General features: G+C 56.5%; 2 protein-coding genes across 15 annotated transcripts in view; both read left to right on the plus strand.

The window, feature by feature from the left end:
• The window catches only part of JAKMIP3 (Janus kinase and microtubule interacting protein 3), a 62,043-nt gene extending 55,831 nt beyond the window's left edge, over nucleotides 1-6,212 (plus strand). For all 14 annotated transcript variants that reach the window (XM_064431624.1, XM_064431620.1, XM_064431623.1 and 11 more), the window contains one exon: nucleotides 4,504-6,212. The gene's annotated coding sequence lies outside the window, so the exon portion shown is untranslated. The remainder of the gene's footprint in view (nucleotides 1-4,503) is intronic.
• Nucleotides 6,213-7,528: 1,316 nt separating this feature from the next.
• DPYSL4 (dihydropyrimidinase like 4) lies at nucleotides 7,529-19,597 on the plus strand. Its single transcript, XM_064431642.1, has 14 exons — nucleotides 7,529-7,640; nucleotides 9,293-9,381; nucleotides 9,650-9,834; nucleotides 10,620-10,784; nucleotides 12,142-12,203; nucleotides 12,289-12,369; nucleotides 13,804-13,872; nucleotides 13,989-14,109; nucleotides 14,728-14,884; nucleotides 15,051-15,192; nucleotides 16,153-16,323; nucleotides 16,996-17,175; nucleotides 18,153-18,324; nucleotides 18,805-19,597. The coding sequence occupies exons 1-14, from the start codon at nucleotides 7,602-7,604 to the stop codon at nucleotides 18,894-18,896; spliced, it is 1,725 nt and encodes a 574-aa protein (XP_064287712.1). The 5' UTR covers nucleotides 7,529-7,601; the 3' UTR covers nucleotides 18,897-19,597.
• Nucleotides 19,598-20,772: the final 1,175 nt, after the last annotated feature.

Consider the following 20,772-nt stretch of genomic DNA (forward strand, 5'->3'; position numbering starts at 1 on the left):
CCACACCCCACGTTGCTCCAAGCCCCCTCCAGCCTTCCCTCCAGTCATTTACATGGCGTTCCTCTTTCTGTGGGAAATAGAGAAGAGCTTTTTTGGAGTGTGAATTTGTGCAGCAGCAGCAATTTGGTGTCCTGTGTGCTTCCCCCTCAAAACCCCGGTGCCTTCCATCCTCAGCCTGCTCTCAGAAAGAAAACTCCACCTAACTGTACAGACTGGCAGGGTAAAAGCCTGCTCCACCAAGCTGGTTTTAAAGATGATCATTCATTTCACCTTTCATTCCCCAAATGGGGATGAATGAAGCTGGGCAGAGCAGCTTCAATTCTCATCACAGCTGAAGGGTTCTCCCCCTTAATCAGAGTCTTGCTGAGCTCTTGCAAATAATAAGGACACGTATCTTTGTAGTTTACCAAACTCAGTGTTAGCCTGGAGAATTATTCAGCTGGAAAATCTATCATAAAGCTAGTTTTGTTAAAAGATTGCATTCTGTTTGTAAGCTGTGTTTGTGTAACTAGCCCTGCCCTGGAGGGCTGGGTGCCCAGCGGTATGTCTGCACTTGCAGGGCAGCAGAAATGCCAGAGAAAGCTCCCCGGGAAAGGAGAGCGTGTCCCAGCCACTAAGGCTGCACAGACCTCACAGATCCGCAGAGGCAGCTGAGGAGATGCTGCTCTGTCAGTGGCTTTTCCTAGGAGAACTGCCCGGGGGGCACTTTGCTCCTTGCTGTAAACAAGGATGCTGTGAACACCCCGGGGCACAGCAGCTGGGGAGGGCAGTGCCAGGATTGTCGGGCTGTCACAGAGGGCTGCGCTGGCAATCCAGTGTGGAAAGAAAATGCTGTGGGTTCCTGTGCACATATTTATATTTATATATGTGTGTGTGTGTGTAAAATGAGTAGTACCAAGATTTTATCACAGGTAAATAGTTTGTAATGGAAGGAAACATCTTTTTAAACCCCTGCTGTTATGCCTCGAGGGAGCAGCCCTGTTTTCTGCTGCAGCAGACACAGTTTGCAGCGTGTCTGTGTCAGAATCCCCCGTGTCCGTGGGGCAGAGCCTGACTGTGGGGCCACAGGAGGTGATGCCAGTGCCAGGGCCCTGCCCTGCCTGGGGTGTCTCCTGGCACGAGAGTGGGCAGGAGTGGCTGGAGCCAGCCGTGCTGGCTGCTCCCTGCACTCCTGGCCTGGCCGAGCAGGGCTGGCACTGACGGGCACGGCTGCGGTGATGCCCAGCATCCCCAGCCCAGCTCCAGCCTCCCCGGGCTCCTGGCGCTGCTGGAAACCTTCAGGGGGCCGGGAACAGCGTTTCGGATTCCAGCCTGTGAATATTGATGAGGAGAAGTGCTTTCATGCTCGTGGGTAGTTCCTCTGCTCAGCAAACACTCACAGCGTTTGTCAGCGTAAATGGATATGGTTGGGAACGCTCCTTCCTTGGTAAATTGGACTGGAAAACCCCAGAATTTTCCAGTCAGTATAGACAGGAACAAAATACACCATGGACATGTTCACTGGGATGTCCTATGAAACAGTGCTCTTAATCATTAAATCTAAAATGAGGAATTAAGTAAGAAATTAAGTGGACAGTGAGAGGCTGCTGATTGCTGGGATTCTCAGGGCTGGTAGCCCATCCCCCAGCCACAAAAACCATGGGACTGGGGCCTGAAATGCAATCAAGAATCTGAATTTTTGCAGAGACTCTGTAGTGAATTGCCTGAGTGTGTTCATGCCCTCACCCTGCTCACAAAGGCAGGTGTTAAAAAATAGCATCTTAAAAAAGAAGGTGCACTTTGTCAAAGCTGGGGGTGCAGCTGAGATTTGGGTAAGTCCATTTGTGTAATCCATTAACTGTTGTTACGCTGATCTTTGGCTGCTTCACTGCAGCCAGCAGTTTCCTCTTTCTCACCAGGAAAAAGGGGAAAAGTAAAGAGAGCTTCCTCTTCTTCCCCAGGGACCTGTCCTGCCCTCTTCCCTGACATCAAGTGTTCCCCTTTCTGTGGAACCTATTGGAACTAAATGGCCACCGTTTTTAGATGGTTAAATATCTCCCCTCTGTATTTTATTCTGCTCGTGATTTCTCATCTTCCTGCTCTCTGGGCCCCCTCCCTGCCCTGCAGTATGTCCCAGTGGGTTATTTGCATTTGTGTCCATGTGCACAGGAGGGGTTGAATATGCCATAAATGCCCTCTGTGAATCCAGTGGAGAGGAAGGGGAAAAGGCAAGGAAGCCAAGTCTGGCCCATTGTTCTTTGCATGGACGTGAAACTCCACCTGTTTATTCTCAACGGGGGCATGAGTGGGAAGATGAGAGATTCCCCATCCCCACCTCCTGGGGCTGCTGGGGTCCCAGTGAGGATGGGGTCCAGCCCCCGAGGCCACAGCCCCCCCAGGGGCTCTCTGATCCCCTCCTTCCCACTGCAGGGATCCCAGAGGGATCCATGGTTTACTGTCCCACTGGCAGGCAGCAGTGGGTCCCAGGCTGGATTCAGGTTTAGCAGTGATGAACCTCAGGCTCCTCCAGGCAGACTCTTCTTTGGGAGAGAGGGCTGAGCTGCCTCAGAGCCACCTCCAGCATCGCTTCACCTGCTTGGTAACTCTGCTCAAGGGGCTCAGTGGGGCATTCCCTTGGCCAGTCCAGGTGCTGCCCGGTGGTTCTGGTGCCTTTTCCTTACTCCCCAAGCATGTCCCAGCTTTTCCCAGCAGCCCAGGATGCTGTCAGGTGCCTCCCCCAGCCATATGGTCCCTTGTGATATATATAAATAAACCTATGTATATATAAATAAGCATGTAAATATATATGCATAGATAAGGATGAATGTGTAAATATGTATCTCCTTCCACTGCAGCCTGGGTAGGAGGCTGTGCTGATGAAGGTGATCATTCTTCTTCAGGAAGTGTTGTGACAGGACAAGGAGTAATGGATTCAAATCAGAGGAAATTTAGCTTAGATCTATGGAAAAAACTCTTCTCTGGCAGGGAGGGCAGCCCTGGCACAGGGTGCCCAGAGCAGCTGGGGCTGCCCCTGGATCCCTGGCAGTGCCCAAGGCCAGGCTGGACACTGGGGCTGGAGCACCTGGGACAGGGGAAGGTGTCCCTGCCATGGCAGGGGTGGCACTGGGTGGGATTTGGGGTCCCTCCCACCCAAACCATTCTGGGGTTTCGTGATTCCTTTCTCACATGAAATTTGATCCCTGATCTTCGAGGAGCTGCATTCCTGCCTTGTTCTTTTCAGCAAAGCTGCTGTTTTCCACAAGCCAGGAGTGCCCAGAGGCACAAACATCAGCGCTCCAGCCGTTACCGTTTTTCATAGGCTGGTGTCCCAGTTTTACAGCTCTCTGGAACAGTTCCGTGTCTTCGGCGGGGTGAGCGAGGGGTGACTGTGCCGTGTGCCGGGCTCGCAGCAGCCCCGGCGACGGAGAGGAGAGGAGAGGAGAGGAGAGGAGAGGAGAGGAGAGGAGAGGAGAGGAGAGGAGAGGAGAGGAGAGGAGAGGAGAGGAGAGGAGAGGAGAGGAGAGGAGAGGAGAGGAGAGGAGAGGAGAGGAGAGGAGAGGAGAGGAGAGGAGAGGAGAGGAGAGGAGAGGAGAGGAGAGGAGAGGAGAGGAGAGGAGAGGAGAAAGGGAAACCCCGTGTCAGCCGCTTCCTCTTCTGCCGCCTGCTTCTCGGTCTCTTTTCAGACTTGCTCCTGAAATCCCTGGGGTGCTGTTGCCACCCGTGAGCAGCATCCCTGTCTCAAGGCTCGGGGGACAGAGGAGCCGCAGGACCTGCTCTGTGCAAGGTGTCCCGGCTCGGTTCGAGGGCAGCCCAGGGCAGCCCGGGGTTCTCTGCCCTGCCGGCCGGGCTGGGAAGGGTTAACCCTTTCCCGCACAGTGGCTGCGCCAGGGAGGGGATTCAGCTGCTGCTGGGCCTGGGGAGGAGAGGCATGGAGCAGGGGATGGAGAAGGGACAGGGAGTGGGGGATTCCCTCCGCTCCAGCCGTGGGCCGGCTGCTCCCTCCCCCGGCGTTCCCCGTCCGGCTGCTCCTGCGGCTGGGTGGGAGGTGGGAGCAGGGCACGGGGCCAAGGAGGGCACGGGAAGGGCCGGGCAGCTGCAGCAGCCCCCTCGCACCCGCGGGCACCGCGTCCTTGGAGCCGCCTCGCCTCCCCGGGAGGGGGAATTTGGCTCCGCGGTTATTAACTCAGATGAGGCAAATTTTAAATTCGTCGTTCCTCACGATCATCACCATATTCTGAGTGTTACCCAAAGCTGTTAGGGGAGTGCTGCTTAGGGAAAATTAATTGTTTGATCTGTGGCACAGCCTGGAGGAAACAGTACATTTAACATTTAATAAATTATCTCTTTTTTCAGGGGAAAAAATAGTAACTGGCAAAGCCTACTCCAAGTTAGACTTAACTGTGAGCTGCTTAACAACCCAGCACAACCTATGGAATGGAAATGTTGTAGATTGTGGGATTAAAAATCCCATGTGGAGGAGAGGACCACAGCTGTAGTTAAACTTGTGTTTATTTTATTCTGTAGGTACCTGCGCCACTGGAGTTTCTAAAGCTATGAAGAAAAGCCTTGACGCTGAAATTGTTCAACCTCTTCCTGCTCTTGTACATCAACCATGTTTTAACCCAGCACAGGGAGCTCAGCTGCAGAAACAGAAGGAAGGGAGTGGTCAGAGAAGCGTGGTATTTGAACCAGAGGAATGCGATGTTTTGAGGCCAAGGTTGTGGATTTTGGTATCAGCAGATGACTCTATCATGGAAATGATTTAACAAGCTCTGATTCTACCAGATACCAATACCAGTGCTGGGATTCTGGGATGAGCTGCGATTTTGCTTCTGCGTTTCACGCCTAAAACAAGTTCATTTAGAGTTCTACTGAAATACTTCATGTCTTAAAATACTGTATTCACAGGAAGCCCTGCAGGTGGTGGTCGAGGTGACAAGGGCACGTTAGGAATTGGCTTGAGCCCATCTCATGGCTCTTCATTCAGGACGTGCTCTTGCCCGGTGTGCCCGTGTGTCTCAAATTCCGGTTCTGTTTTCCGATTGACTTCCTTGATCCTGGGGGTTTTAAGTACAAATCCAATTGTACAGGACAGGTGTGTGTGTAAATAAGGTATTGTGCTTATCTGTATGTCACTATAAATATGTATGAAATTTTGTACATAGGGAAGAGAAAATTGCTCAAAGAATGTTTCCAGAACTGTTTTCTCCGTTTAAATGCACAGACGGGAGATGGCCATCCACGGGCTCCCTCTCTCCGGGAAGGGATCCCGCTGGTTCCACTCGCTGCCCGTGTCCCGCCGGCTCTGTGAGGAGTTTTTTGGTAGCCCGGGGCCGGGCTGGGCTGTGTGAGGAGTTTTTTTGGCTGGGCTCTGTGAGGAGTTTTTTGGTAGCCCGGGGCCGGGCTGGGCTCTGTGTGAGGAGTTTTTTGGTAGCCCGGGGCCGGGCTGAGCCGGGTCGGGTCTCGGCTGCTCCCTCCTCGCTCTGGCCCCGTGCATCTCCCACAAACACCGTCTCCGAGCCCCGGAGGGCGGTGGCCCGGCCCGGGGCGCTCCCGCAGCCCCCGTGCCCGGTGCGGGGCTGCAGCCGGAGCAGGGGGTGCCCCGGGGCACCCCCGCCCCAAACCCGCCCTGTGTGTGCGCCAGGCACGGACTGCTTGCTCCCGCTGCTGGAGGACGAGGCTGTCATTTCCAGTATTCCGCTCTATATCTGTAGCCTTCAGTGATTCCTTGAGTGCCTTACGTGGCTTGTGGACAGAATTCCTGACCAGGAGGAGAAAACGCCCCTGGACCGGCGCCGGCTCCTTCGCACCCCTGTGCCCCTCGCCGGCAGCGTGCACAGGAAGAGATTTAGCTTCGACTCAGGAAATCGCCCTGTGAATATGTGTATTAAACCCTGTATGATGTGCTGTACAGTTTATTAAAAGGGACTATTGTAAACTTATGCAAAACGTAACAGAGAAGATGGAGGTTTTTGGTCCGCTGGCTGGTGTGCCGTGACCCGTGTCCTCTGATCCTACTCCAGAATCATATCCAAAATACAGAACGCTGGGTTCAGTGCTGTGACAGCAACCGACAGCCCGAACACAGGGGCTGGAGCGATCGACTAGAGAATTTTACAGATATTTTTGTATTGTGATTCCTATGATATATATCGAGAGACTTTCTATTCCTTTGTAAAATACATAAATTATTGTCAACTTTTAATTAAAAAGATCTGTTTTAAACCTTCAAATTAGAAGAACTGGTTTGGGGTTGAGGGGATGGGGAGGCTGGGCGGTGACAGCTGGGGGCCCGGGAGCTGCCCGGAGGGCTCGGGCGGGGGGCGGTCACCCTGTCCCGGCGGCAGCCAACCCCGCGCTGTGTCTGCCACCGCAGACGCGGGAGATGTCACCTCGCGGTCGTACGTGGGGCCGGGCACGGGTGGATGGGCACCGGGAGGGGCGGGGGTCCCTGGGCGGCTCTTAACGCGGCGCGGGGCTCTCCTGCCCAGGGCGAGCGGCGGCGGCAGCGGGGCCCATGTCGGGGCGGCAGGAGCAGGCTCTGCCCGCCTGCTTTGCGGGGCTGGGTGCGGGCAGCCCGCGGCCGCGGCAGAAGCGCGGCGGCATGTTCTGCAGCGTGGAGGATGCCTTCGACAACAAGACGCTGAACTTCGCCTCGCTCGCTGCCTCCGGAACAGCAACACCCGTCGGGGGGCAGCGCCGCGACACCCACCCGGGACCGAGCCCCGACGCGGGACCGAGCCCCGGTCCCGACCCCGATCCCGGCCCCGCCGCGGCCGCGCTGCCCCCGAGAGCTCCGGCGGCGCTGCCCGACGGCTGCCGGCAGGTAACGGGACCGCGCCGGGACAGGGGTCTGGCCGAGACTGCGCCGGGAAGGCGAGCGGGGACCCGGCCGGCTGTCCGTCTGCCGTCCTGCCCCCATCCCGTCCTGTCCCGTCCCGTCCTGTTCCATCCCGTCCTGTCCCATCCCCTCCTGTCCCATCCCATCCCGTCCTGTCCCATCCCGCTCCGTCCCGTCCTGTCCCATCCCATCCCGTCCCATCCCATCCCATCCCATCCCGTCCCATCCCATCCCATCCCATCCCATCCCATCCCATCCCATCCCATCCCATCCCATCCCATCCCATCCCATCCCATCCTGTCCCGTCCCAGCCCGTCCCGTCCTGTCCCGCGGAGCTGGCCCATTCCGTCCTGCCCCGTCCTGTCCCATCCCGTTCCGTCCCGTCCCATCCCATCCCATCCCATCCCGTCCCGTCCCGTCCCGTCCCGTCCCGTCCCGTCCCGTCCCGCGGAGCTGGCCCGTCCCTGCGGCGCGGGCTTGAGCGGGGCACGGTGCAAGGGCGCGGAGCGGCCGCCTTTCGCTCGGGGGACAGGGCTGTGAGCGCCCGGCCCGGCTCGGCCCCGCCCGGCCCGGCTCGGCCCCGCCCGGCCCCGCCCGACCCGGCTCGTCCCCGCTCGGCCCGGCTCGTCCCCGCCCGGCCCGGCTCGTCCCCGCTCGGCCCGTCTCAGCCCGCGGCCGGGCGCGCGGCGGGGCGCGCGGGGGCGCGCACGCAGGCGGGGGCGCGCGGCGGCGGGCGCGCGGCGGCCCCGCACACAGCGGACACGCGGCGGAGGCGGCGGCGATGTCGCAGCCGGGCAGGAAGAGCGTGAGCCGCGCCACGGTGAGGGTGCCCGGGGGCTGCGGGGCTGCCGGCCGGGGGTCGCTCCGGCCGGCGGAGATGGAGCGGGGCGGGCGGTCTCGCACAGCCGGGGAGCGCCGCGGCTCCTGCCCGCCCGGGGCGCCAGTGCCGGTGCCGGTGCCGGTGCCGGCGGTGCCGTTGCCCGGCGGGGCCGTTGCCGGCGGTGCCCCGGGGCCGAGCCCTGCCCTGCGCCCTCGCAGCCTGCCCGCTCCGCTCCGCTCCTTTGTTGGAGCCCGGCCGGAGCCCGGCTGTCCCGGCGCTTTGTCCCGGGGCCGCCCGGGGGGACAAAGGCGGGCGGGCTCGGCCGCGGGGCTGCCCCGCCGTGCCCCGGTTGCCGTGCCGCGGGGCCGGGGATGTGCTCCGGGCACGCTTTCACCGCGGGATGGGCTGGGCAGCGGGAGAGCATCCCGCGGCCGGGCTCTGCTCCCCGCCTCTGCCCGGGGTCCCCCCGCGGCTCCCCCGGCCCCGGCCGCGCTGCGTGGGAGGGGATTCCCTCCCGCCGGCGCTCCCCGGCAGCAGCCGGCAGAAATCCCTCGATTGCGGTGCCTTGTGTTTTGTTTTTTCTCCTCTTGCTGTCTCTTGGCAGAACTCCTCGGGAGAAGCCCGGGGGGTGCGGGAGCCGGGGACCAGCCGCGTTACTGCTGCGGGAGAGGGTCCTGGGCCTGGGGTGGGCATGGGGTGAGGGTGAGGGTGAGGACGGAGTGAGGATGAGGATGGGGTGAGGATGGGGATGGGGTGAAGATGGGCCCCACAAGGGGAGGGGCCGTCAGGCTCTCCCGTGGGGCAGCAACACTGAGGCTGCTTTTGATTGATGTTATGGGACAAGGGGAAACAATAAGGACAATAAGTCCTTGACAGTTAGGAAAAAAAAAAAAGAAGTAATGCACTTCTTTAGTTTTCCTTTTGTATGCCAGCGATGCTCTTTTAAACAAGCCCCGAAATGTTTCCCGGCAGTTTTGCCTCCGGACCCGGCTCTTTGTGGTGTACATCTCCAGGCTGTGCTCCACGTGCTCAGGCGTCCCTCGGCTGGTTTTGTGCCAGGCCATGCTCTTTGTGTTGCCCATTTCAGCACTGGAAATAATTTTTCAAGGAACACCAGAGAGCAGGAAAGGAATCCTCTGAAATTAGGCTGCAGCTCCACATAGACATCAGTGCTGCTGCTTCCTAAATTTTCTAGTTAAAGATTCTGGGTGAAGATTCTGCAAATCTGAAAAAAACTGTGTCAGTGTCTGGCTTTGAAGTGAGGCGAGTCCTCGAGGCTTTATCTGCCTCTGCCGAGACAGTGAAAGCGAATGAATGGCAATAAATTACCAGGTTAATGAGATGCACTGAGAAGCCTGCAGCCGGAGCTGAGGCAGGAGCACGGCTCAGCCTTGGAGCTGGGGGTGCCCAGGGCTGCCGGGCTCAGCCATGCACCCCCGGCTCCTGCCACCCTTCAGACAGCTGGGCTCCTCCAAATGACAGCTTCGTATGGTTCCCCTTGCAAATGTACTTGTAGAACAGTCTGGATAGTCGCTGAACTTGAGTGATTGGAGGGAAAATACTAAAGCTAGATTTACTTAAAGCCTGGAATGAGTGAAGTGGAATCCAAACAAAAAAAATCTTTTAAAAACTGTGGATTTTTTTCCCATTAGAGTGACCACATCCTAATCAAAGGAGGAAAAATTGTCAACGATGATCAGTCATTTTATGCAGACGTTTATGTGGAGGATGGCTTAATAAAGTAAGTTAAAAATTCATATTTGCTAATGTAATTTCTTAGAATGATGCAGTGCCTTGGGAGGTTCCTTCCCATCATTTTTTCTTCAAAATCTTTTAGAAAAATAAAGGCAGCGTTTCAGAGTAGTGTCAGGAAAGAGCTACCCTGGCGTAGCTGCAGCTGGAAAGACTTGCAAAGCACTGGCAGCCTGGGGAGGAGCAGCAGAGGATGTTTGGGCATCCTCACTCCAAAGCTGCTGCCGGTTAAGAGGAGGTGTTGGTTTCCTTTGCAGACAAATCGGGGAGCACCTGGTGGTTCCCGGCGGCACCAGGACCATCGATGCCCACGGGCAGCTGGTGATGCCGGGGGGCATCGACGTCCACACGCGGCTGCAGGCGCCCGTCATGGGCATGAGCTCGGCCGACGGCTTCTTCCAGGGCACCAAGGCGGCGCTGGCAGGAGGCACCACCATGATCAGTAAGGGGGAGCAATCCCAACGGGCTGCTGGAGTCACTGCAGGGGTGTTTGTTTGCCTTCATGGCACAGAAATGTCAGTTTCTGCTGGGCAAATCCAAACACCACACAGCTAATTGGAGGTGTTGTGTGCCGTGCAGAACCTCCTTCCCTTGCTGCACGTGGATATTAAAAATACACACGTGTATTAAAAATATCTGTCTGCTCCTGCCTCACCTCATCAGAGAGCAAGACAGAAGAACACTTTAAACACCTTTTAATATGTTTTTAACAGCTCTGCAAGTGTGGAGCATTTTTGAATTTCTCAGCTTTAAGCACAGGCTCCATTTTTGTGTTAATGTAAAATAATTTTTCTCTCTGTTCTGTTCCTATTCCATTCCCAAGAAGCACTGCAGGACCAGTCTCAAGAGTCCTGGCACAGCTCCCCAGCGAGCCCACGGCCAGTGCTGCAGGGAATGGGAGCAGAGCTGGGGGAAGTGATGGGCAGTGGGGGCTGCCCTTGGGAGCTGCCCCAGAGCAGAACCCTCACCAGCACTCACGGTGCTGTGCTGGCTGACAAACATGACAAAACCAGGGTTTCTTTGGGGTTTTTTGCACTTGTGTCCCTTGGTGTGGGAGATCCTTCCCCGTGTCCCTCTCAGCGCTGTAATGAGCTGGCCCTGCCGTGTCCGTCCCTGCAGCAGCAGCTCTGCGGCCGGGGCGCGGTGCCCGGCGTGTCCCCTCCCTGACACGCGTGTCCCCTCCCTGACACGCGTGTCCCCTCCCTGACACGTGTCGTGTCCCCGCAGTTGACCACGTGTGCCCGGACGCGGGGAGCAGCCTCCTGGCCGCCTACGAGCAGTGGCGCGGCCGCGCCGACGGCCAGGCCTGCTGCGACTACGGCCTGAGCGTGGACATCCCGCGCTGGCACGAGAGCCTGAGGGAGGAGCTGGAGGCCCTGGTCAAGGACAAGGGTAAGGGGCCCGCGGGGTCGGGGTCACCGCAGGGTCCTGGGGTGGCGGTGGCACCCCGCTGTCCCCAGCGCTGCAGGGACACGCGCAGGCGGCCGCGCGCCTGCCCCTAGAGCTGGGACCTCCCTGTCCTTGGCCGTCCAGGAGGGAGCTGTGGATGGGCTTGTGGGCACCATAACATCTGGTCTGTGCCCTCACCTTTGGGCAGCTGGCAGCATGGTCATGGACAGGGGTTTTGGAAACTGAAGGAGTGGGGTTGGCCACCCTGGCGTGGGCTGCCAGACGTACAGACGAAACATTTAAAGGAAAACCTCTGAGACAGGGCTCAGAGAAGGAAACGCAGCTTTAGGCATTCCGTAGTGGTTCCGTTGTGCCTGTAACTCCTGTGCATCCCCAGGTATTCCTGGGACATGGCTGGCTGGAAAGCAGGAAAGTAGACCACGGCAGGGATTCATGCATTCATTAATACCTATTGCTGTGTTTGGAACTACACTTTCCTTCAGATATGCTAATGCAGAGCTAAATGTCTTCAGTGTAATTTGTAGTCTTGCAAGCAAGGGTTTAATTGGCCAATTACCATAGAAATTCACAGTGAATTTCCTATTAAAATGCAGAGTGGCTGAAGTAATGGAGCTGTTCCTTGGAACACATATGAAATACAGCTGTAATTTGATCATGGTTTGGTATTGCTTATTGCCTCTATCCATACAAAATACAGCAGCAATTCATAGAATCATGGAATGGTTTGTATTGGAAAGGACCTGATCCCTTTTCCTGCCATGGCAGGGACACCTTCCCCTGTCCCAGGTGCTCCAGCCCCAGTGTCCAGCCTGGCCTTGGGCACTGCCAGGGATCCAGGGGCAGCCACAGCTGCTCTGGGCACCCTGTGCCAGGGCTGCCCACCCTGCCAGGGAACAATTCCCAATTCCCAATCTCCCATCCAGCCCTGCCCTCTGGCAGTGGGAGCCATTCTCTGTGTCCTGTCCCTCCATGCCTTGTCCAAATTCGAGAATCAGGCATAGACTGAAGCCACCAGTGGAGGGAAAGCAGCCTGGGAGTGAGGCAGCTGAGTGTGCATTCAGAGCCAGTCACAGAGGGTACCTAACCCCAAACATGGACAAACCCCCCCAAACAGGGGGTTTCATTTTTTGGTTCAAGTGCACCATAAACTAGGGGTTTATTGTCTTTCACTACTCACAAGCTTTGGGGTCAGTGGGGACATTTCCACATCAGCCCTTGGCTTTGCTTTGCTCCCAGTGTAACCCTCTCCAGCACAACCCCCTGTCTGACCACCCCTGCCCAGCCCACACCAGGGCAGTGACAAAGGGACAAGCCACACCTGTCATTTTCTTTTTTCAAGGTGTGAACTCCTTCCTGGTGTTCATGGCTTACAAGGACAAGCTGCAGTGCACTGATGGCCAGGTAGGACACCGGGATGCAGGGAAAGCCGCGGCCTCACTCCGAGCCAGGCGGGTGGTGGGGGCTCACCTGGGCTGTGTCTCGGCAGATGTACGAGATCTTCTGCACCATTCGGGACCTGGGGGCCATCGCCCAGGTGCACGCGGAGAACGGGGACATCATCGAGGAGGTACCGTGTCCCCTGGGAGCCAGGGGGCACCAGGCCTGGGGAGGGGAGCCCCTGCCCCTGCCCCAAAGCCTTGGAGGGAACGGGACCCTGTGCAGCAGCGGCTGCAGGCAGAGGGATGTGCAGGAGCATCAGGGTGTGCTGTGGAATCGCCAGAGTCCTCATGGGTCTTCACATGTGCTTGGGTTCCCAAAAAGCACTCTGGGGGTTCCTAATGGGTGACTGACTGCCTTAAGTGATGCTTTATCCCATTATCTGTCATGTTTAGGAGTTTGCATTACTTGAAAAAATCAGGAGGCTTGAGGCTTTTACAGTAATGTCCATGACATTGGCAGTGTTTAACCCCACCATCAGCACTTGGGAATTCCTTGGTGTTGCAGCCTCTGCTCATGGGCCTTATTTTTGCTTTAGAAAAGACAATCTTGGCTTCAGCCTTGGTCAGATACACGAGGTGGAGTTACAGTGGCAGTTCCTCAGGCTCACAGTCACACCAGCCTTCAGTCTGGTGTGGGAGGAAGGCTGAACGGAAAGCCAGATCCAATCCTTCAAATGGGTTTATTTGAACAAACAGGATAAAGGCTAATTCCCACCTCCTGGGATTTTATCTGGAGCCTGTTCCTCAGCTGGCTGTGGAGCCAGGCAGCTCATAGCTGCAGCAGTGTTTCTGCAAGTTGCCAGTGCGGTGACACTTGAGCCCTGGGGACAAACCTGGAGGAGATCTGTGACAAGAATACAGACAAATAGGCAGGCTCTAAGAGCAGGGTCCTTTAAGGATCCTGTGGGATCTGCTCCGTGGTGTTGGATTACATCCCTGCCTTAGTGCCAGCTGCCTGGGAGGTTACATGATACAGAGCAGCAGAGGGACAGGGTGAGGTGTGTGCTGGACATCTGCGTTCAGATGCCACGGGAGTGACCTGGGACCTCCCAGAGCTCATCTCAGCATCTGTCACTGCACGTTCCCTTTCCTCTGTGCCACGTGGTGAGGCGCAAAGGGACAGGAATGTTTGGGAGAGGTGGCACTTGCTGCACCCCAATGCCAGTGTCACAGCCCTGTGCCCATCCCTGCCTCCTGCAGGGGCCCTGGGCAGCTCCAGCAGGCTCAGGTGGTGGGATCCCTCTCCTTTGCTGTAGCTGTGCACCAGGGCTGGGGCAGCCCGGGTGGGAGTCCCCTCCAGAACCCTGGGTTTGGGGGTGGGAAGGTCCAGAGGTGCTGTTGGGACACAGCAGCTCCCATGCAGGAGCATTTCTGCAGCACAGGACGGGTCTCTGGAGGTGGCCCTGGGAGTGGGATGTCCCAGGGGAGTGTCCCATGCTCGGGTGGGTTCATCACTCGGCCCCTGCCCTCGGGTGGCTCTGGACGAGGTGTGCTGTGTCCCGTGGTGCTCCAGCAGGCTGTGCCCATCACTGACTGCTCTCTCCTTCCTCCTCGCCCCCCAGGAGCAGAAGAGGCTGCTGGAGCTGGGGATTACGGGCCCGGAGGGGCACGTGCTCAGCCGCCCCGAGGAGGTAACGCTGCCAGCCCTCACACCAAGCTCCAGGCCTGCCGTGCAGAGGGGCTGGGACACCCGTGCCCTGGGACACTCGTGCCCTGGGACACGTGTGTCGTGTTCTTGTGCCCACAGGTGGAGGCAGAGGCCGTGTTCCGTGCCATCACCATCGCCAGGCAGGCCAACTGCCCCCTCTACGTCACCAAGGTCATGAGCAGGGGCGCTGCAGATGTCCTGGCTCAGGCCAAGAGGAAAGGTAACACTGGCCTGCACAGGCAATCCCCGAACCTCCAAATCCAGCAGGAATCTCATCTGACTGTGAGGTCTGAGGAGTCCTTATCTCCCGAGCTCCCCCACACTGAGGGCGCTGAGGCTCGTGCTGGTTTCCATGGTAGGGTGTGCCAGAGCTAATTGCTTGGAGCTGGGAAGATTGGATGTGTTGGAAACTGTGACACTTCCATCTAGGCAGACACAGCTGAGAAACGGGGAATAATCCACTTGTGATCGTTTGGTGTGAACTGAATGAAAACCAGATGTGGAGCAAGCTCCAAATTGTGGCTGGGGGTGGAGTGGGAAGGGCTGGGATCAATCCTGTGGGGAGCAGGGTGGAAGGGGAGCACAGTCACCGCTTCCCCCAGCCCAGTGGCTGCCAGACAGACACAGGTTTGGTTTAAAGGAAGGCATGACAGCTCGTAGGAATGTGTGCCGGGTGTGAGGAGAGGACAGGCAGATCCAGAACTTGCTTTGACAGTGTCTCCCAGTCACCTGAGATAATCTAAAGCACCAGCGCGACTCTGGAGCGCTGGCAGTGCTGCAGGAGTGGCACTGCCGTGTGTGGTTGTGGCAGCTGCCCTGACAGCGCCCTGCTCTGCAGGCACCGTGGTGTACGGGGAGCCCATCACGGCCAGCCTGGGCACCGACGGCTCCCACTACTGGAGCAAAAACTGGGCCAAAGCCGCCGCCTTCGTCACCAGCCCCCCGCTCAGCCCCGACCCCAGCACGCCCGATCACCTCAGCACTCTGCTGGCCAGGTGGGTCCCGTGTCACACCTGGGCACACCTGCGGGTCTGCGTCCCGCCACGCCCACCGCTGCCATTTCCAGCGCTGGCATCGCCCGTGGAGCCCACGGTCTGCCCAGCAAGGGGGCTGTGCCAGCCTGGGGGTGCCATCAGTGACCCTGCCCTGTCCTCTCCCCAGCGGGGACCTGCAGGTCACCGGCAGTGCCCACTGCACCTTCACCACTGCGCAGAAGGCCGTGGGCAAGGACAACTTCACCCTGATCCCCGAGGGCACCAACGGCATCGAGGAGAGGATGTCCATCGTGTGGGAGAAGTGTGTGGTAGGTGCTGCAGGGCAGCTGGACGGAGCACACGTGAGCTGTGCCTGGGCTCCAGGCTGTCACAGCCCCGTTAATGCAGACAAGCCAGAGCGGTGGCACTGTCTAGACACTGCTGCAGCTTCAGAGAGCTGCTGACGAGAGACTGAGACACACAAATGCCTTCAAAGGCTGCTGTGCAGGGACCACCCTCCGCTCTCGCTCAGTCACCAGGGAGCTCTGCAGCACTTTCTCCCAGGGGTGGTGAGGTGCTCCTGTCCCCTCGGGCTCACAGAGGCCTGGGGAGGTGGATGGGGACAGGGTGTCTCTCCCGTGGGACTTGGCTGTGGCCATGCTTCCAGCTGCAGGTCTCCCCAGGCCCCAGCAGTCTCCATGTCACCTCAGTGTCTGCCTGGCAGCAGGGCTGTGACCCGAGGGGGCGATCAGCCCATGTCCCTGCATCCCAGTGCACAATTCCCTGCCAGCAGCATCCCTGGGCATAGGGGCTCTATCCTGCATCCCACAGAGCAGATGTCCCTGTGCAGGCTGCAGGAGCTTGGGAGCCAAGCCACCCTGAAACCTCTCTTACTTAGATGGGCTTTGTTCAAAGAGAAACAGAACTTTTCTTACGATGATGAGTGAAGATGGTAAAGAAATAGCACTGTTAGGTTCACTTGCAGTGTTTCTTCACGGGGCTGTCCTTAACCCTCTTCAGTGATCCTGGGGTGCCTGTGCAGGAGTTGGAGCCAACCAGTGAAGGTCTTGTTTTTCAGAGACTTCAACCTTTGGAGTCCAAGGAAAATAAAACCTGTGTCTCATGTCCTTTATCCCACAGGGACAAGGCTCATCCTCACATCCCCCTCCCCTGTAACCACAGCTCTGTGGCAGAGCAGCCCTCACCCCACATGGGCACAGGGGTGGGGACAGCCACGGGGAGGGACCGTGCCCACAGCCCGTGTGCTCCTGGGTGTTTGCACTCCCCAGGTCCCCGGGAAGATGGATGAGAACGATTTCGTGGCGGTGACCAGCACCAACGCTGCCAAGATCTTCAACTGCTACCCCAGGAAGGGGCGCGTGGCTGTGGGTGCCGACGCTGACCTGGTGCTCTGGAATCCCAAGGCCACGAAAATCATCTCAGCAAAAACCCACCATTTGGTAAAATGTATTCTAGATTGTTTTCTGAGGCTGGTTTTAGAGTCAGGAGAGATCTGGAAAGCAATGGATGTCCTTAGCTCATGCAGCAGAGGAGGAGTTGTCTGTGTGGGTAAACTGATGAAGGACCTTGCATTTGCTTTTAAAAATAGTAGGAAAATATCCTTTTATTGCTGTAAAGGGTGGGATTGGTACTGAGTGACCACTCCAAGACAGCTGGCATCTCGTAAGGGAATCTTCAGGTCAGTGTATTTGCTGTGGACTAGAAAAATGTAGGTTCTGAACTAAGTATTGAACTATTGCTGAACTGCAATGTGTATTAGTTATAGTTTAATATGTATTGAACTATTGCTATAGTTTAATATACAAGGGTATTAATCTTAATACAATAAAAAAATTAAATATTCCATAAGGAATATATAAATAATATAATCATATAAATACAATTTAATAAAAGTATTAAACTACTGCTGTAGTTTAATATTATTGGTTTTAAGGTTTATTTTCTCCCTTCCAGTTTGCTTCCCATTGGAATCTTGTTATTTGAAATATGGGATGGGGAGGTTAGTTATCTCTGACTGATGGTGCACAAGGAGCAGTGTACAAAAATGGGGGGCATTGTTGGCTTCCTCTTAAATCCTGCAGGCACTGAAAACCAGGGTTTGCTTTTTCCAGAACGTGGAGTACAACATATTTGAAGGCACTGAGTGCCACGGGGTCCCAACCGTGGTCATAAGTCAGGGAAGAGTTGTCCTTGAAGATGGAAATCTGTGTGTCACCCAGGGCTCCGGTCGCTTCATCCCTAGGAAGACATTCCCTGACTTCGTTTATAAAAGGATAAAGGCAAGAAACAGGGTAAGGAGAGTTTTATTTGCCATAATCCTGTGCTTTGATCACAATCTCTCAGCTGTAGTGTATTGGAGCCTCTGTGATGGCAAACCTGCAACAGCAGCAGGAATATTATCAAAGCTATTCTTTCTGTGTGTAACTGCCTGGCTCCTCAGTCAAGAATTCTTAGTATTAGAGCTAATAATGACACTTTTATTAGCCTATTACAATGTTACAAAGCAAAAATATGACTTCTAGCAAAAATATGACTTCTTTGTATTGATGTAGAGGGAGGAATTCCTCTCTTACCTGTGCTAGAGAAGTTTTTGTTACTCTATTCCCCGTGTCTGCTCTGCATCCTTTGGAGGGTAAGGGATGTACATCCCTTGGTACTGGAATACAGTAAGATAAATCCTCCTGTGTGCTGGCACAGCTCTTTAAAGAGACACAAATATGTAAAGAGCTTCTTAACAGCTCTGTCCTCCTTCTCTTTTCCTGTGCTATTGCAGACACTGTAATTCTGCATCCTAACAAAGGCAGAGCAGGAATCAGTAACTCAAATTACCTGCAGAGGCAGGAGCCTTGACTCCAGTGTGCCTCAGGATGTCTGGGGTGCCTGGAGGGCAGGATGGGGATGTGCCAGCTCCCTGCAGGGTGGGAACGGGACCCAGAGAAGGTGTAGATGCCCCATCCCTGGAGGTGTCCGAGGCCAGGTTGAAAGTCCTTTTAAGACCATCAATTCCAATCATTCTCCCAGGCCACCACTGCCCCATGTCCCCAGGTGCCACATCCACACGGTTTTGAAATCCCTGTGGGCATGGGGTCTCCAGCCCTGCCCCGGGCAGCTGTGCCGGGGCTGGGCAGCTGTGCCAGGGCTGGGCAGCCCTTCCCACGCAGAAATGTTCCCGTATGCAGCCTGAATCTCCCCTGGCACAGCTGGAGGCCGTTGCCCCGGGCCCGTTGCCCGTGCCCGGCCGTGGCTGACCCTGTGCTCCCCTGTGCAGCTGGCCGAGGTGCACGGCGTGCCGCGGGGGATGTACGACGGGCCGGTGCACGAGGCGGCGGCGAGCGTCAAGGCGGCGGCGCCGGGCACGGCCGCGCGCGGGGCGCCCTGCGCCGGCAAAGCCGCGGCGCCGCCCGTGCGCAACCTGCACCAGTCCGGCTTCAGCCTCTCTGGTACGTGGGGCCCTGGGGAGGGCTGGGCAGCTCTAGAATGTTCTACGGTGTTCATGTCAACGCACAGAGCCTGGTGGGGGCTCTGCTCCCGGCAGCCAGAGCAGGCAGTGATTCAGCATCATTTGTTCTGCAGAAACCTGCCCAGCAGCTGTCGGGAGCTTGGAAAGGCAGTGCTCTGCCCTAAAACCACTCCCATAATGGTTTTTTAGCTGGTTGGATCACATGGGTCCTATAATGTTTGATAAATGTTACCAGTCCCCACATTTTATTATACACAATATTTATCTCTAGGAAAGCCATTTATAAATTTTCCAGAAAGAAACAATGAAAAATTAAGTTCAGGCACCATTCCAAACTGTGTCATGCTGATAGAGTGTCCAAAATGACATATAATGAAATTATTGGTATTTCCTGAGGAGATGTTGTGTGGTTGTGGCGTTTAAGCAGTGGGACTGCCCCGCTCTCTCTCTCCCCCCCCAGGGTCACAGGCGGATGACCACATTGCCCGGCGCACGGCGCAGAAGATCATGGCCCCGCCGGGCGGGAGGTCCAACATCACCTCGCTGTCCTGACGCTGTCCCCGCGCCCTGCGCCAGCCCCTCCCCGTAGGTAGAAAGTAGAGTGATCCCGAGGTAGCGCTCCCAGTTGGGTTCTCTGTCCGTGTTCTTCGCTAGCTGCTAGGAAAGCCCTTCCCTGTGCATGCGGCACGCCACGGCCCCGGGCTGCGGGGCCAGCCGGGCCCCCGCGGCCGGCGTGGGCAGGAAGGCACAGCCAGGCTGGATCGCGCTCTTCTCCAGCAGCACCCGCCGCCCGCTCTCATCAAAGGACCTCCAACAGATGAGCACTTGCGTGGTTTCCAGCCAGAGCCCTCCGCCCTGGCCGAGCTGCCAGAGCCACCCCCAGAGCGTGTGTCCCCCGGGGTCACAGCTCAGGGGCGAGTCCAGCCCCGTGTCCTGGGGCACAGTGGTGCTGGCCCTCCAGGACCCGGCCGTGCCGTGGGCTGGTGTCCTTCTGTCAGCCTTGCTTTTTAAAGATCATTTATACGGTTTTTCAAGAACTGAGTGTGAGATCAATACCCAATACCAGGGCTCGTTTGGAGGCCAGGTGCATGCAACACACTTTTTTATAAAGATTATTCTAGCCCAATTATTATATTTAAAGGTGTGTACACAGAGTGAACCTCTGGCTGCAGAGCCATGCATGTACCTCCAGGAATGGCTTTCCATTCCTGTCTGCTCCTTGCTTGGAATAAACTTGGTTGGAAACCACGAAATGGTGGAAGTGGTTGATCCACCCGAGTCCATTTTGTTGTTTTCTTCCTCTGAGTTTTTCTGGGTGAGGCTTGCACCATCCCATCCTGATTTGCAGGTTCCTGTGCCCCCTTAAGGGGTCATGATGGCAGTGTGGGCAGATCCCTCCCTTCTCCTCGGCCGTGCTCGGGGCTGTGCAGCCTCTGCCCCGTGGTTTGCAGATGAGCCCAGCTCCAGGAGTGGGGGCTGGCTTCCCCTCGGCCCACGCTGGTTCCAGCGCTGGTGAGATGTCATGGCATGTCCGTGAGACACTGATTTCCCTCGGGCACTGCCAGGCTTGGCTCTCCGGCTCTGTCTGAGCCAGGCACGAGAAAGGGAGCAGGGGTTGTGGTGGCTCAAGCAGGGATCTGATTTGTGAGTGGGGGCTGGAACCACACATATGGCAGCTCCAGATACATGAATCCATTAATTAGGAATGAACCCACAAATGTAAACCAGGGAGGGATTTAATTTTTTGCTGGGGGTTTTTGCTTTTTTTTGATTATCTGATATGACCTACATTTCACAGCTTAATGCTGCAGTAATTTCTGTGTTAGGCATATGGGAATGCATTTGTTTGGATGTTTTATATTTAATTTAAATTTAAATTTAAATTTAATTTGTTGATTTTCTGATTTTTCCTGAAATTGCACCAAAGCAATTAACATTTAGTGGAAGGTGTCCCTGCCATGGCAGGGGGTGGAATGAGATGAGCTGTAAGGTTCCTTCCAACCTAAACTATGATTTTATGATCTCTCTTCATCCTGAATAGAGCTTAAATTACAGCAGTGGGAAATCCATAAGGAATGGGAAAGATAGAAGTCACAGTCTGATGGCAGTGACCTCCCCATCACCCCAACATCACCCTGTGGGGTGACAGGGACACCCCAGCACCCTGAGCTTGTAAACACTTGGCATAGGAAGTTCTGAGGCCCCTGTGCTGCAAATGTCCCTTTTGCACAGCTGCTGGTTCGTGCCAGGCCCCCATGGCCAGTGAGGACCCAGCAGAGTCACTGTTGCCTGTCCCACACCCCCAGTTTCGGTGCCTCCCCGCTCTGTGCCAGCCGTTCCCCTGGGGAGGGAGGGTTTGTGTTTATTCCCTCTGTCAGGGAGCTGTCGGAGCCGGCACAGCTGCCCCGTGCAGGGAGAGGCTGAGCCC

The sequence above is a fragment of the Passer domesticus genome, chromosome 8 (assembly GCF_036417665.1).
Source record: "Passer domesticus isolate bPasDom1 chromosome 8, bPasDom1.hap1, whole genome shotgun sequence".
Classification (NCBI taxonomy): Eukaryota; Metazoa; Chordata; class Aves; order Passeriformes; family Passeridae; genus Passer; species Passer domesticus.

Coding starts and splice junctions, on each gene's coding strand:
- DPYSL4 (XM_064431642.1), top strand. CDS start 7,602: ATGTCGCAGCCGGGCAGGAAGAGCGTGAGCCGCGCCACG. Junction 9,835..10,619: donor AGGAGGCACCACCATGATCA/GTAAGGGGGAGC, acceptor GTGTCCCCGCAG/TTGACCACGTGTGCCCGGAC. Junction 15,193..16,152: donor TCGTGTGGGAGAAGTGTGTG/GTAGGTGCTGCA, acceptor TGCACTCCCCAG/GTCCCCGGGAAGATGGATGA.